General features: G+C 41.1%; 1 protein-coding gene and 1 long non-coding RNA gene across 4 annotated transcripts in view; one reads left to right on the plus strand and one right to left on the minus strand.

Annotated features, from left to right (window-relative positions):
- The window catches only part of PPM1L (protein phosphatase, Mg2+/Mn2+ dependent 1L), a 177,833-nt gene that overhangs the window by 125,786 nt on the left and 34,503 nt on the right, over nt 1-17,544 (plus strand). For both annotated transcript variants that reach the window (XM_081008263.1, XM_081008264.1), the window contains exon 3: nt 7,125-7,295. In XM_081008263.1, the coding sequence (XP_080864389.1) occupies nt 7,125-7,295 (171 nt within the window). The remainder of the gene's footprint in view (nt 1-7,124; nt 7,296-17,544) is intronic.
- LOC308478565 lies at nt 7,303-10,781 on the minus strand. 2 transcript variants are annotated; one of them, XR_013987158.1, is made up of 3 exons: nt 10,580-10,781; nt 8,425-8,601; nt 7,303-7,487 (listed from the first exon to the last, which is right to left on the minus strand). It is a non-coding gene; the product is annotated as an uncharacterized lncRNA (long non-coding RNA). The 2 variants fall into 2 exon arrangements; XR_013987159.1 differs by having other exon boundaries at nt 8,421-8,601.

Here is a 17,544-nt window from a genome sequence, read left to right on the forward strand (position 1 = left end):
ACTGAGTGGTAGCATAGTCAAGACCGCATTTTACCAGCTTCTTTACAAGAATATCATGGGGCACCTTGTCAAATGCCTTGCTGAAATCAAGGTAGGCTACATCCACTGCGTTCCCTTCATCTACCAGGCTTGTAATTCTGTCAAAAAACGAGATCAGGTTAGTCTGACATGACTTATTTTTCAGAAATCCATGCTGACTATTGGTGATCACAGCATTCCTTTCTAGGTGCTCACAGACTGTTTGCTTAATGATCTGCTCCAGAATCTTCCCTGGTATTGATGTCAGACTGACTGGGCGGTAATTATTTGGGTCCTCTCTTTTCCCCTTTTTGAAAATAGGGACAACATTTGCCCTCCTCCAGTCTGCCGGGACTTCGCCTGTTCTCCAGGAATTCTCAAAGATGACTGCCAGTGGTTGTGAGATCACATCTGCCAGTTCTTTTAATACTCTTGGATGCAGTTCATCTGGCCCTGGGGACTTGAATACATCTAAACTAGCCAAGTATTCTTGTACTATCTCCTTAGTTATTCTTGGCTGTGTTTCCTCTGCTGAATCATTTGCTCCAAATTCTTCAGGTCAGGCATTGTTTTCTTTATCGGAGAAGACTGAGGGAAATGAAGGCATTGAGGAGTTCAGCCCTTTCTGTGTCCCCTGTTTGCATTTCACCATCTTCTCCTCTGAGTGACCCCGCTGTTTCTTTGTTCTTCCTTTTGGTACGAACATACCCATAAAAGCCTTTTTTGTTGCTTTTAACCTCTCTAGCAAGCCTGAGTTCATTCTGTGCTTTAGCTTTTCTGACTTTGTGTCTACACGTGCTGGCTATTTGTTTGAATTCCTCTTTGGTGGTTTCCCCCCTTTTCCATTTTTTGTACACATCCTTTTTTAATCTTAACTCAGTTTAAAGTTCTTTAGATAGCCACCCTGGCTTCTTTAGGCACCTTCCATGTTTCCGTCTCATTGGTATTGCCTGAAGTTGTGCTTTTACTATCTCCCTCTTAACAATCTCCCAGCCATCATGAACTCCCTTTCCTTTTAGTATTACTGTCCATGGGATCTCACCCAGCCCTTCCCTAAGTTTTATGAAGTCGGCTTTCTTAAAGTCAAGAAATTGAGTCCTAGTATGCTTGGCTGCTCCTTTCCGCTGTATAGTAAACTTCAGAAGAGCATGATCACTCGTGCCTAATGATCCTTCCACTTCTACCCCACTAACCAGGTCATCAACATTGGTTAGGACCAGATCTAAAATGGCTGTTCCTCTTGTTGCTTCTCCCACTTTCTGGACAATGAAGTTGTCTGCAAGGCCAGTGAGGAATCTGTTTGACCTTATGCTCTTGGCTGAGTTTGACATCCAACAAATATCCGGGTAATTGAAGTCCCCCATTACTACTATCTCCCTTCCTTTTGCATGCTTGGCCATCTGTTCCAGGAAGGCATCATCTATGTCCTCCGTTTGGCTTGGGGATCTATAGTAAACTCCCACAATGAGGTCACTGTTATTCTTCTCTCCCTTAATTTTGACCCAAATGCTCTCACTTTGGCTTTGAGGTTCTAAATCTTGGATCTCTTCACAGGTATACACATCCCTGACATATAACGCCACTCCTCCTCCTTTCTTGTCTGGTCTGTTTCTCTGAAATAGATTGTATCCCTCCATTATTACATTCCAATTGTGGGACTTATCCCACCAGGTATCAGTGATGCCTATTATGTCATATTTAGTTTGCTGTACCAAGAGCTCAAGCTCATCTTGTTTATTTCCCATGCTTTGCGCATTAGTGTACAGACATTGAAGTCCATTAATCACTCCCCCCCGTGTCTCCTATTTAAGGATTTTTTCCTCCCACCACTAGGTCTGCGTGCTGTTTGCTCCATTTGGTCTATGACATTTGGATGATCATCTTCATCAATTGATAGACTCCTACCTTCAGGAGCACTTTCTCCCTCCCCCACATTAGTCAGTTTAAAGCCCTCCTGATGAGGTTTCTGAGATTTTTGGCAAAAACATTCCTCCCAACCATTGTGAGATGCAGCCCATTGCTTGCCAGAAGTCCATCTTCAAGAAACTGCAGTCCGTGATCTAAGAATCCAAACCGTTCCTGTTTACACCATTTGCAAAGCCAGCTGTTCACTTCCACTATTTTTCCCTTTCCTTGAACTGTGCTGAACTGATACAAAGAGGACTAGAGTTTTCTAGGTGTGCAGAGGCCCTTTGCAACATTCTGAAGTCCAGAATTAAGACAAATTACATTGATTCACTGCAAAGAAATATTGCACACACTGGGTTGAACCCAGAGGCTCTTCCTTCATCAGATGAGTTGGAACCTCATCTGGATCCAACACGTATTTCTGTTGCATGTACTAAAGTAATCCCAAGTGCTTTGCAAATATTTACTACTTTCGCATCACCCTGAGTCAAGTCAGTGTAAACTTAAGTTGTCTGAAGGTGTCTATTGTCTAAAGTTGTCCTTCATCCCTATTTGAGGGTAGCAGAACAGGCCAGCTGCTTCTAGTTAGCAAGGACAGCAGCTTCATACATTCCTATGCTGCTTTTTCACAATTCCACAATGGCCCCAGGGGCTAATCGCCTATGCAGTGATAACTGAAAATCAGGAAAAGTGCAATGTATTTTCTAACCCACATGGTTGCAAACGTGTTTAGATCAGAATGCTATCCGATGTGAGCCATTCAAAAATGCACATGCACATCTCAGGCAGTTGCTGAGCTTGACACCAGTGTGCCGATGAACTAAAACAATTACTGTATGGCGTGTCTTCTTTTTGCTTCCTAGTGCTGGAAGCAAATGACTATTTAAAACCTAGCATTAAATATCTTGTGCTCATGTTGCAAGTTAATTTGCATTTGATGGAATAATTTCATTCGTTCTGCACTGCCTGGCTTCTAGACAAATTGAATATAACTTCAGTGGTACGTGAGGGCTTCCTAACACAATTAGCTGTAGAGTTAGGGAGACTAAATATAAACCTGCAGAAACAAACGAGACTTGGATTGCAGGGGACAATTTATAGCCAAATCTCACAAGCAGAATCTAGCATTTCCTGTGCCGGAGCCCATTTTCCTTGGAAACTGGAAAGGAAGCACAAAAGTTTCACTGGGTCCTTTCCCATTGCATGTCGTCTTTGACTGTACTTTGGTTGCAGCCAAGAGAAGGAAATCAGAGGAATTTTTTCCCTCCTCCTCTGTTTGTAGTTTAGTGTCATAGACAGGAAAGCTGGAATCAGTGGTGGACAAAGTTTCATCTTGCATCTCTTCACCCAAAAGAGAGTAAAATGGAAGACCCTACATTGTTTTGTGACTTGCCACTCTGCCCTATTTTTAATCACAGCACAAAGACTCAGCGAGACTTCCTCCTAAAAGTGGAAAGGGCGGCGTCTCTAGACATAACCTCAACATATTTTATCAGCAGGCTCTGCCTTTGCCGCCTTAAGACTTAGAGCAGACTCAGATGCTTGAACTCCCAGAGGGAACAAAAAGCATATCAAGTCCTGCTTGCTTCTGACATCCAAAATGGGGGTCATGGAGTGATGCATGAACTTTTTCTGCTTCAGGAACACAAGCCACTTTCTTGATAGGGACAGGGAAAATACAAAGAATTGTTAGGTGCCTTTTTGTATGTTTATTGTGAACTGCCTGGGAAGTATAGAATTGGAGGGCAGTATGGAAAAAGCTTTAGATATATTCAGTAGATAAAAACAGGACTCGCTCCCCCCCCTCCCCATTTCTTCCTCTGCACTCAGATTGCTAAAGCTGGGAAGTTTATGAAAAGGGCAACCAAAGTTATCAATGGGATGAAGCAACTTCTCTGTGAGGAAAGGCATGTGGAGCATTAGAGAAAAGGCAAGCAAGAATGGAAGTGTATAAAAGTGGTGCATGGTATAGAGAATGGGGATAGAGAAAAGTTTTTATCCCTCTTTCACAACTCTCAGCCTCATGGACAATGCAGTTAAGTTTTGAAAGATTCAGGCAAAAGAAAGTACTTAAGCTATGGAACTTGCTCCCAGCCACGAACTTGGAAGCCTTTGGGATTAGACAAGTTCATGAAGGAGAAGGCTATCAGTGACTGCTAGCCATGTTGGTTATGTTCTGCCTGCACTGTGGCTCACTACTTGCATACAACTGGGGTAGCAGCACATGTTTTCCAAGGTTGCATCTCCCCAAGTGTGCTCAAGTAGAGCCATTTCAGCCTCCACCAACCATGTGGACTGTGCTTGGTCACAAGAGGTCAAAGGACATTTTGGATTGATCTGGGAATGAGTTTGCATTGTCGGTATTTACACTTACACACACACACACACACACACCTGGGCAAAATTTCATTGGATGTAGTTCTTCAGTTCAGTACCAAAAGTGACCTCTAGAATACATTCCAGGTGACAATGTTTATAAGTTTTGTCCAGTATTAAAGAAGTGCACCACTTGTTAACATCTGCTTCAACCTTGATGCACCGTGGCATTATAAGAGCTGGCTCTATCATTAGGCAAAGTGAGGTGGCAGCTTCAGGCAGCAGGTTTTGAGTTCCAAGGGTAAAGGTAAAGGTAAAAAAGGTAGCAAATTATTGGTAAACTTTTTATCTTATATTGGTTACAATGGGACAAAATTCAAGAGTTGTTTTCTTGTCTTAGAATGCTCTTTATAAAATAATTTATGTCACTAATCTCCAGAAGGTGTTGGACTCCAAATCCATTCAGCCTCAGCCAGCAAAGCCAATGGCCAAGAATGATGGGAATTGTAGTTTAGCAGCATCTGTAGGGCACCATTTTGACTATCCAGGGTCTCTTAGCTCATTATTGGTGGGTTATTGTTGTTGTTTACCTTTGCTAACCAATTTTTACCTTTTACTATTCGGGTTAGAAACTTACTACTATCAGTTTATGCATTGCCCTATATTTGGCTTAATGTTGCCAAGATGTTGTGTATTCTTTAAAATGCAAATTCAACATTGTGTACTTTGCTCTCCTGCTGAACAACTCTGCATATTTTGGATATCTTCCAGGCCATTGGCTCAAATAATGATGTGTTATATTGTTTATTGGCAATCTGTGCTATTTAACAACAGTTCATTGGTGGTTGAGTGCCAAATTTAGCTATAGCTAAATGTTCTGAATAATTTAATCAAACAATGACTAATTGAGGGAACTGTACTTAAATTACCAAAAGCAAGCATTGCTCTTCAGCCATCCTGCTGAGGCATTAAATGATCCTTCAGCTAGAAAAACTTTGAGTCAGCCCAGTATATTGGTGATTTGCCAAGCATCTTTAACAAGTTGGGCATATGGTGGCTGTTCAGCAGCAAGAATCTAGCAATGTAAACAATGAACATATGATTGTTTACACCACAGCCATTGTTTACATCATAGCCAATGAGCTTCCAGTTGTGCCTTCCATTCATTCACTGTAATTCAGGCTTTCCTTGACGAACAATTCACATTTTATGTGACAGTTGCATTTTTTATTTTTTTTGAAGAGCGAAAAAGAGGGCACATTTTCCAACTTCTATATTTAACTATGGATCGCTATGGCTACTCTCATTTTACATAACCTTGAAAAAGAGGACATATGGCAACCCTATCAGTGGAGAGGAGATGCATTTCTTGAAACATGGACATGTTAGAAAAGCCACAACTGGCCACAACTCCCTGCTCTTTGTCCACAATGTGCTTGGAACCATGAATCTGTTAGACACGTTTGCACATGTAAGTGGCAAATAATAGCTGCCGCATAAAGTGCCCAGTGTCTCATATAATATTGATATGGCAATAAGCGGATTTGTCAAAAAAAAGATTTCCTCAGTATATTAATTCCTCTGTAACATCAGAGAATGTATTCTCCATTCTTGAATACCAGCTGAAATGATAGTAGGAACCAAAGTGTTCTGTGAGTTGGTACCTGGGGAGAAGCAGCTCTGTGCATCGCCTGCAGAGCTGCATCCTAAGGCAATAGCCATATTTATATACGTTGTTTTAAGAATCTCACGGTGTTAAGTAAGGTTAGTTCATTCCTCACTTAGTCCCTTGTGATATCACTTTACAAAGATTGCAACAGTAAATATTACTCCACTGATATATTGGGGAATTCATATCTAGTTTCTTGTAGTCATCTAGAAGATAATATTTCTTTTTTAAAAATGATGTGGAGCCCACAGACGTGGTTACCATGAAACCAGAAGTAAATAGGGTAGAGATCTGTGAAAACCAGATCCAAAGAAATCCAGAAATTAAAATTGTATTTTAATATCTTGTTGGAAGCTGCCCAGAGTGGCTGGGGAAACCCAGCCAGATGGTCGGGGTATAAATAATAAATTATGATGATGATGATGATGATGATGATGTCTCAGCGAAGGCAAATGCTCACAATACCTTATTATTGCAACATGATTTTTCAAGGGGAGGGGAAGCTAATTCAGAAATCAAGAACCGTACGAAGAACAGGGCCAGACCTCCCATTAGGCATGGGGGGACAACTGCCCGAGTGGCTGACTTTGGGTGTCATAAAGGCAGCAAATGTTTTCCTCTTTAATTTTAATTTGTGTGTGTGTGTGTGTTTCTACTGCCAGGGAGTGGGAGAGGCACTTGTAAAATATTCTGCCTCAGGCGCCAAAATAACTTGACTGGCCTTGGGTAAGAACATAATAGTCCACCCTGTTCTAATCAGATGCCTTGCGATAGGTCTGCAGGCAGGACCTGAGTGCAATAGCACTCTCTGCGTTTGTGGTTCCCAGCAGCTGATATTCAGAGACATACCCCTTCTTGATACTGGAGGCAATATATAGCCATTATGGCTAGTTGCCATTGATATCCTATCCTCCACGAATTTGTCTAAATCCACTTTAAAGCCCTCCCATTGGTAGCCATTACTTCAACTTCATTCTGTGGTCATGAATTTCGGAATTTAACTGTGTGCCATGTGAAGAAGTACATCCTTTTATTTATTTATTATTTCACAATTCTGATATTACTGCATTTTTTGAAAACGTTAATATTTTTGCATGTGTTTAAATATGCCCGTACAAAGAGAAATGTGACAAAACAGATAAATCAAGTAACTAAGCTTTACCCAAACAAAACTAACTGGGTTTTCTCTTTCTTCCTTTGTTTCTATAGTCAGCAGCAGAATATGTGAAATCCCGCTTACCTGAAGTCTTAAAACAGCACCTTCAAGACTATGAAAAGGACAAAGAGAATAGTGTTTTGTCTTACCAGACCATCCTGGAACAACAAATTCTGTCCATTGACCGAGAAATGCTGGAAAAGTTGACGGTATCTTATGATGAAGCAGGTATGTTGACAATTCAGGTGGACTGTCCACCTGTGGCCTTTCTCGTGGTGGAGGATCTTTGAAACTGCAGCCATCCTAGTGACATGATTTGTTACAGCACATTTGCTTCTGCAGAACTCTCACTTCTTACACACATACTATGGACATCAGTATCTTTCAAATTTTTTTGTTTGGTATCCTCCGGACTACGATCTGAAAAGAAAATTGCTTGTTCTGTTCGTCTGGTAGACAGAATGATGAAATAAAGAAATTTTCCACTACAAAGAATTTTTAAAGATGAATAACTATCCACATCACACAGTAAGGGTTAAAACATCCCTGTCCCTGATTGCACAAATCTCTAGATTTTATACCACAATTTGTCTCTTGTTTTGCTTGACTTATATGGCTGAACCCTGTTGTTTTTCTTACCATCAATCCTACTGCATCTGTTCCTTTAATCACCACTTTTTAAAAAACCCATCTGGTTTATATACACAACACAATAAAGGACAGTAATTCAGTTTTATATAATCTGTAGAGCAAAGCAGAAAACAGTGACTTGGCAAACACTTCAGATGCGTATATTTTATATCTTTTTGTGATTGTAAAGTGAGAAAGATATATGTTTTTTATATTGTGTGCTCGTCAGATGATCCAACCATCTCTTTTCAACTTTAGGCATAGGGAGAAAAAGTAGATGGCAGAAAATTATAAATGCATCTAAAAAGGGAGGGAAAACACAACTTTTTATCCCCATAGAACAATAGAAAAGAAGTGTGAAGCGTCTCCCCCATTTGTTTTTCCTTTTTAAATTGGGGTTTTTAATGCTGAAATGAGGCAATCATGTCAGATTTAAGAGCTGCATAAGCAAGTCTGGAATAAAAGTCTTTTGTGAAAAGCGATTTTTTAAATATATGTACCCTCCGAATGGCACACACTGCAAATATGAGTCCTGTATTTATGCCCATAATGAGGAAGATAGGCTGCTTTAGTATTCTAATCAAGTCTCTTGTTTGGTACAAGAGGAGTAATGGTGCTACCTGTTCTGAAGCGAAGCCTGATTATGACTGCTCTGCAAAATATGTGTGGTTTTCCTTTTTTTTTGGAAAAAAAGGAAAAGAAAAGCCCACAAAATAATAATACTTGCAGCAGATGTTCGCAATTCCAAATCCTTCAGCCTTTCAGCTGCATGACAATTCTAAGCATAATGTTTCCTCCTGCGACGATAGACTTCAGTGCTTTGTCAAACTTCTTTCATTTTAATGAGAAGGTCAAACTGCTCCTCAGCTCTACATGGTGTGCAGTAGGTGGAGTGCTGGGGAGGCTGGGTTTGCAAAAGGGAAGAAGAGAGGCAGTAGTTTTAAAGTGAGCAAATTATAAGCACTTCAGGTGAAAGTATAACTGTCTTCATATACATCAGCAGGATGGCATCAGAACATATCCTCTGGCTGCCTCTCAAGTGCTTAACATCTATAATCAGAAGCAGCTGGAGTTCTCCTAAGTGCCAGTCGGAAATCTAACGTGGAATTAAATCTTTGAGGCATCTGGCATCCTGAAACTTCTGCTGTAGACACAGCCGATCGCAGGGCCTGGCTCACGATTGAGCTGAAGTTGTGCAACTGTAGAAGGGTTAGGCGTTGTACTAGTTCATTTAGTTCTTGAGTTCAGCCTGCAAGCTTCTTTGGCGTAGCCTTGGGTCATACGTCGGCATTCCATTTTAAACCATAGTTAAACTAAACTATGGTTTGAAGGTGACACGGTGCGGCTTCCTGGTTCATGCCACTGAAATCGCAGGCCCCTCGCTCCTCCCCTGACCCTGCTGCACCATCACAAGCCCAGGTTCAGACGTAGTGATAAGCCGGAACCACAGATTAACTTCTGGCAGCACAGCAGGAAGAAAACACCTCTGATTTCAGCATTATTCAGAAGCATGCCGCAGTTTCACCGTTAAACCATAAATGAACTTAACTATGGTTTAAAGAGGCTGGCTCAGTGATCCAACCCAGGTTCCTGTGGGGAGATGCGGCCTAGTTCTCACGGGCCAGTTGCTGTGTCTATGATGCATGTGTTGTCACATTCATGCACACTTAAGACTTCTTAGGCTCACAACAGAAAATGTAATGTGTGAGCGATGGTGAAGACTTGAAAATGCCAGTTTAATTCTAAATCAAAGGAAGGTTTAGCCCTCCTGGTTGCAAAGTTTTGAAAACGTTTCACACTTCCTTCAGCTTCTTGTCTGTGTTACTACAAGGAACATAGGAAGCGGCCTTATTCTCAGTCAGACCACCAGCCCAGCTAATGCAGTATTGTCTACACTGACTGGCAGAAACTCTCCAGGGTTTCAGACTGGGGACGTTCCCAGCCATGCCAGGATATACTGGGGATTGAACCTGGGAGCTTCTGCAAGTAAAGCCAAATACTCAACCACTGAGCTGTGGCTTTTCTGCTTAAAAAAGGTAAAGGTAAAGGACCCCTGACAGTTAAGTCCAGTTGTGAACGACTCTGGGGTTGGGGTGCTCATCTCGCTTTACTGGTTGAGGGAGCCTACATTTGTCCACAGACAGTTTTTCAGGGTCATGTGGCCTTTCTGCTTAAATAAGTTTAATTAAGGAAAGGTTGCATGGGTTTTCGACAGTAGAGGGCCAACCTCATCATGAGGCACTCTAAACTGGCTTACCTCACATTGCTGATTTTTACTGAGGAATCATTGGTATGTTGTTTGTTATGTTCAAGGTGCTTTGGGATTTAGATTCCTTGAGCGTTATCCCCCTCTATCTTATGGCAAACTGCTTTTGAAACTGAGGTGATTTTCAGATATTATGTAGCATATGAATCTGCTACTCAAAATTCCCACTATGTATGCCCAACTTGCACCTAACATAAGCCATTTAAAACCAAGGCCTTAAGTTTTAAGACTCTATTTTTACTTGCCTCATGCCTCAAAATACTTATGACTTCATGTGTGTTAAACACCATAAAGGGTTGTTTATCTGCAGGAATTAACTACCCATCCCCCCACTAGATATCCATTTACTTAGCTTAGATTTCAAACTATGGCCACAGGATATCTGACTGCTAAATTGTTTTAATAGCCCAACTGACCACCTCTGTGTATGTGGATCAGGCTAGATTGAAGATTGATCAGGCTTTCTCACCATTTATACTATTTCACCTATAGGTATTCATTTTGTAATTTTCTAGAAGGTCCGTCAAAATTACATGGTTGATAGCCAGTGTCAACAAGTTGTTTTTATCTACAGGGTATATTTATATACTCAAGTAGCAAGAAAGGTATGACTAACTTTTTTGACCCCAAAACAGTGTCCAGATGTTTCAGAGAATAATGAGGAGGGGTTGTTTCCACAGGGCAGTCCCAATACATTTTGCCGCCTGAGGCGAAATGGCAGATGGTTTCCTCCTCCCTCACAAGTCAGTGTGCAAAATGTGCAACGCTGGCCAAGTTTTGTTGGCACCTGAAACAGAGAAACTCCAGAAATGTCTCTCTCTGGGAATAAAAAGAACAATAAAAACAACAATTTAAGTAACCTAACCATTTTGTGCCCTTTCATGACACGCCCCCCATGACATTCATGATCTTGCTCACTCTGCCTCATAGGGCTGGCCCCTCCCTTCCCTGCCCATAGCACATATGCAAGTCCCAAATTTTTAATATCAGGTTCCGCCCATTTTATGAAACCTTCGGGCATAATTTAAAACTTGCAGAATACAAAACATCCAATTAATATATCCAGTCATAATCCAATTAAAATAAAAAACTAAAATAAAAAAGACCAAATTAAATAATTTAATTTAAATTTAAAACTTGCAGAATAAGGAGTTTCAAGTCAGGTACAGTGGTACCTCGGGTTACATACGCTTCAGGTTACATACGCCTCAGGTTACAGGCTCTGTTAACCCAGAAATATTACCTCAGGTTAAGAACTTTACTTCAGGATGAGAGCAGAAATTGTGCAGCAGGAAGCCCCATTAGCTAAAGTGGTGCTTCAGGTTAAGTACAGTTTCAGGTTAAGAACAGATCTCCAGAACGAATTAAGTTCTTAACCCGAGGTACCACTGTACTCTGTTTCTCCATCTTTGATGCAATTTTATATGTTAATCTGTCCTTCCAACAGTACGATGTCATCAGTGGACTCTGCATTCTTAATATCCTCTCTGTGTGTAAATCTTTCTCATTAGTAAGTCAGTACATCAAAGCCACCAAACAAGATGAGCTCAGCTAAAAATAACCATGTGAGTTGACAAGATTTCCAGTGAAGTTTTAACTAAGGAAGCATTCCAAAAAGAAGCCCTGCGAAATGTAATAGATGGACTCTGTCATCATCACATTATTTTACTGTCCTGTGTGTATGTGTCAATGCATTTTTTAATAAGCCGCACGTGGGATATTTTGGTTTAGTGGTGTCAGAAGAGAGGATAACAATCAAGAAGGAGATTGAGGTGCAATCCAAACACTCACTGCCACCCCGCTGCTGGGTCTCTGCAGCTTCCCTGGTCCTGTTGGCCATGGCTGACCCAGTGGAAGCTGGAAGAGAGAAACAATTGAACCCAGTGAGGTTAGCTTGGGATCCAGTTGATCTCGGACTGGCTCAACCTTGCCCGCTCCCCACCCTTGGAATACTCCATTTGGGGACTTTCTGCTGGCTTCCTCCAGTGTTTGGCAGGTGGAAGTTGCATCGTTCTGTACCACTCTGCCAGCAGAGGCTGGCAAAAAGTCAGCTCAGTCAAGAGAGCTGGGTGGAGGGATACCCAAACTGGCATAAAGAGGGTTTGGGTTGCTCAGCCTTTGCTCTCACCATGTGCAGCTGCTGCTGTTTTGATGTACACAAACATGTTACACAGAATGGGATTCCACAACAGACTACTATTTGTTTTTATTTATGTTAAAATATTTATATTGTTGCACACCACCCCAATCTCTGAGCAGTACAAGATGCCAGGGGTTCCAGGCAGTTCCCCAAGGTTCATGTTTCCTTCTGGGAATGAGGCACATCGGAGACTGTGGGTGTCTTTATGATATATGGTTTATTTATACATACATAGGACCTGAGACTATGATAGAGGGGTTCACGGCATTAACACTCAAAAAGGGTCTTATTTGCCTTGGATTCAGGCAGAGTTCCAGCATGGCCCTCCCTCCCTCCCTCTCTCTCTTGCTGCTTTGCTTCTGGGTCCTATCACTGCACTTTCAACTCTAAACTCTGGCTTTATCTATTGAGCAAGGCCCAACCTATTTGCTGTCTTGCATGGAGCCCCTTAATCCCCATTAATGGCTCATCAACCAGGTTCTCATCTAACCAGCAGGCTAGCCTGGCTCTTCCAAAAATTAGAAGCCTTGATTAAATTCTAACACTTAGTGGATCTAGGGATTAAAGAGGTCTGGCACCCAGCTTAATACCCCCAAACTCATAGCAATATGCAATAAGCCTACATTTCTGAGCACAATTCAAAGTGTTGGTTCTGACCTTTAAAGCCCTAAACAGCCTCGGCCCCATATACCTGAAGGAGCATCTCCACCCCCATCAAAATAAATAAAAAAATTAAAAATTGTCCAGTAGCACCTTAGAGACGTAAGCTTATACCCAGAACCAACTTAATTGGTCTCTAAGGTGGTGCTGCACAATTTTTTTATTTTTAAATTTATTTTGACTGCGTCAGACCAACACAACTACCTACCCAAATCGAGAATCATGGAAGGCGCCACATTGAGCCGCATGAAATGGAAGTCCATCAACCTCACAAAGAAACTTGCAAATGTACAGAATGATATCTCCCTTCTGACTAAATGCAAGAACTTGGACATTATACGTAAGGGTCTTAGAATTAAGAACCCTCTGCCCCCATCGTTCAGCCCAGACACTGACGTCCAGCTCCGAGGACTTTCTGTTGATTCCCTCACTGTGAGAAGTGAGGTTACAGGGGACTAGGCAGAGGGCCTTCTTGGTAGTGGTGCCTGCCCTGTGGAACGCCTTCCCATCAGATGTCAAGGAAATAAATAACTATCTAACTTTTAGAAGACATCTGAAAGCAGCCTTGCTGTTTTTAATGTTCTGTTGGGTGGGAACCACCCAGAGTGGCTGCGGAAACCCAGCCAGATGGGTGGGATAAGAAGAAGAAGAAGAAGAAGAAGAAGAAGGTGTGGGTTAGGTTTCGTGGGCCCATGCATATATGCAAAAAATGCAAAAACGCGTAAAGCGATGGACCCCTGGATATGTACTCCCTGTAAGGTGGAGGGCTGCTTGCCTGGCTTTGGGAAGGAGGTGGGAGATCTCTGGCAGGGTCCTGGGCATGCATGTGGGGTCCATAAGTTTTTCTTGTTTGCAAGTGTGCCCATAGACCCCAAAAGGTCTGTGTGAAGTCCCATGTGAAGCCGTCTTAAATGTTGGTACATTTCATATACAGCAGACTAAAGGCTTCAGACCACAAATTTTATTGGAAACAAGCCTTAACATGTACACTAAGAATGCTTCTCTTCCAGTTGGAAGATGGAAGGCATCTTGGCTGGCTGGTTGCAAAGAGCTGTTTAGAAGAAGAGACCAAAAAATATAATAAAAATTGGTTTAAACAAGGGCTCTGCTTGAAATAGAAACTGTCTGGCCTTGATAAAAGATGGCACAATCCCCAGGGACAAAGCAATGGGAAAAAAATCATTTTCAACAAGATGTCGGGGAAATCCTTCTTCACCCAAGGGAAAAAAACAAATAAACTAGGTTGTAAGTCATCTTTCCATTTCTAGTCACATCGGACAACAGGGCCCCCGAAAGGCGGGTGGGCCATGGGGGAGGGGAGAGACCATGCATACAGGCCAGCCAAATGGATCAAATTGTGGACTGCATAATGATGCAAACTATATTAACAGCATAACAACATAGCTTCATGCTTTTATTTAGGGCTGATACCCAAGCAAACAATTCTTAGTCAAGTAAAGAAAATGGGTGTTGGTTCATTCGTTAATCAATTATATCTGCAGACATTTATATTTGACAAACAAGAGTTTTGAAGAAAAAAAGGAAGTGTTGCCTAATATGATTGTTGGTACCTTTATTAAAACAATCAATGCCTTCATTAAAATAATAAATGCAGACCCTGTCTTTTTTATAATTGTTTTATGCAATCATAACATATTTTGTAAGCCACATGATCTCACTTGATTCATTTAACCAACTATCTGACTAAGTCACTTCCAACATTTTATATCTCTTGTATCACTGTGAAACATAAGATGCATTTATAACATAACCTAATGCACTAAAATTATTCTGTGTTTTTCAGTTGAGGTGATTCCTCTATTTTAGGAATCTTTTGGGTTTGTGGGGGAATTACTTGTACTCATCCTTTTGTTTTGCCCTTTTATGTGTGGTCACCCCAGAGAGAGAAAGAGAAAGGTGTAATTAGTCAGCAAAGTTCATAAACAGATGAAAAGTTTGTTATCGTTTCAGGCTATGAGACTCTAGGTCCAGCAAGGCTTCAGACTGCTATTCTAGATCATCAGTGATATTTATTAATTTTTTGTGGAGAATGGGAAAGCAAGTTGGATGTTCTGGTTAAAATTTATACTCCAAAAATTGATTCCTCCTTTCGCCCATATCTCCAGCTACTAAACCAGTTTCGAGCCCAAATTTAGAATGACAGAATTTTACTGGCTGTAGCCTTAGAGATTGATGGCAACGTGACTGGAGCCATTCCCTTGGGTATTTATGAAGCCACTACAAGACTGTGGCTAAAATAACATGAGACGAAAACAAGCAAGATTAAATGTCAGCCTTGTAGGTCAATAAATTCATCTTCCCCCTCCCTCCCTTCCTCCCTCCCTCACCCTTTCAAGAAGGGACATTGGGAATGGGGTCACTGAGGGAAAATGAGCTTTTTCTATCAGCAAGGGATGAGGCAGTACATCTGGCTTTCTTTTGTTGAAACAGCTGCATTGAGACCAGCTCATTGAGATGTCACTTGGGCAAACCAACCATAATAAATATCCCAAACTGGAAGAAACCTGAAACCGGGTGGCAGTGGTATGAAAAACACGATAATAAATCACATATAAATTTTCATTTGGCTACCTTTCCAAAAGTTGTGCGGATCAGTAGAGCAACTACACAAGCCTTTCGTCTGGCCTGTCATTTGGTCCCCACAGACCTTTTGTGTGTTTGGTGCACAAGGCATCTGCTCTCAGCCTGTGCCATGATTTGGATAGGTCTGCTTTGCATCGGTGTTTGTGTATTTGCAGCCAAAGCCGCACTCTGATTGGCTTGTGCATCACTTAGCAATGGGGTTCTTAGGTTCATTGTAATGAAATGCGTACATCAATAATCCACTTTCAATAATTCTTTAATGAGCATACTTTAAATTAATTGTTGAGGTTTATGAACATATTTGGGGTATGTAATTTTCATATTATTTGTCTCACAAGAAACCATTAGATAGTAACTGAGCTGAAAACTATCTACGTGGCTTTGTAAGTGGGAATTGAAATCAGATTTCCCTCTTCAAAGTCCTGATCTTTTTCTGCTGGACTATTGCAGCTGCTAAAAGATGCCCTCTGCTGCTATTTATCCCTCCTAAATTTACCTCCTGGTCAGCTACCTCACCACCAGTGCCTATTCCTCTCTAGATGGAAACTACCAAGTAAATGTTTGCATGCATCAAAACAAAGTCTGCTTTGTGGATGCATATACATATATCCTTGTGATGACTTAATCAATGTAGAACTGAGTTGAAAATTCTCAGAAGAATTTTTCCCCCCAGAGAAAATGAATGTGATTTTTCATTTTTCTCAGTCTCTGTCACCTTAGGGAAGTATTCCTCTGAATATTCCTCATCGTTTTGTTTGTTTGGTTGGTTTTGTGCTGGCCCCCATTTTCTTCCCATAGAAAGATGCTAGGTTTGTGGAGGCTGCAAATGGCAGGCATGGTTTCGAACACAATTGCTGCTGCCACTAGCAAATAAGGAAATAAGATGACTTTGAATATCATCCACCATCTTTTTGGAACAACCACCATTTTCCACTACTGATGTCCCAGAACAATGCCACATCCAGATATAGATCCAGGCTGTCAGCAAAGGTGCTAACATAAAATAAAACAAAACCTTAAAGGGGGGTGGGGTCTTTGTTACGATTACCACTAATGATGAGCGCCAACCACTGAGAAACTGTTGGAGAATTTGTCCCTCACCTGGAGAAATTTAGTGAAATGCTCCTCCTAGTTTCTCTGCCTACAAACAGGGTAGAGAAGTTCAAGAGGCCACTTGCACACAGCTCTCAATTAGTCTGCTTAATAATGAACGTCATCTGATCCTGCAGCCTCACTAGTTTTAGTGTAACATTTTGAATCAAATGCAATATTGGTTTTGGATTCTGCTCAAGGAAACATCTCTAGAAAAGGTATTAGGCATGCCCAGTGGAGTTTTCTGTTTTTCTCATGCAATTTCAAAATCCGCCTTGGGAAGTACCCTAATTCTGTTTCATAAGTGTGGAACTGCTTGCCATGGGAGGAGCCCCTTGGACACAGAACTAGTTGCACAAATCTTTTTTATTTTAGCCATAGCACTGAACCATTAAACAATTAACAATTTACCAAGGAGATCACTTTTTAAAAATTGTATCCAAGCATCAAATCATTGGTTTGCAATTGGCTTTCGCAATTAACACTGTTGGGGGTGGTCTCTTACTAAGAAATATAACAGTGCAATAAAGTGTTATCCAGTATATTATTACCAACATTTAGAATCCAAAAAAAGCTCTATTCCTCTTACAGACTGTTTGCCACTTTCTCAAAAATCCTGAATCAGGAATATATATTTCTATTTAATAATGGAGGAAAATGTATGAATTCTGTTTAGGTGTTCTGAGCATTCATGCACATAAAGGAATTATTCTATGATGTATGTTTGCAGGACCAAAAAAGATGATGATTTAACAGTTGCAGATGAGCCCCAAAATGAAAGTATTCATGTAGAAATTAGAAGCAAAAATATTATCAAGTATGACTGCTTTAATCGGGTCATATCTGATGACAGCTTTAATTTGTGATTTTCAAGCTAACAAATGAATGCACCTAACACTTATAGCATTGTGAAATATTGTTCCTTTGTGTTAAAGTACATCACAAGACAACCAGCTGTGTTGCATTATGTTCCTCTTGTTCCCGGCAAGTTCGTTTTGATCTTTGTAGGATAGATGCTGTAACCTGTAGCCTTGTGATTCAATCCTGTGAGCTGCTACCCTGGAAAAGGAAGTATTTTGGGGTTG

Source organism: Podarcis pityusensis (genome assembly GCF_964106645.2).
Source record: "Podarcis pityusensis genome assembly, chromosome: 5".
In the NCBI taxonomy this organism is placed as follows: domain Eukaryota; kingdom Metazoa; phylum Chordata; class Lepidosauria; order Squamata; family Lacertidae; genus Podarcis; species Podarcis pityusensis.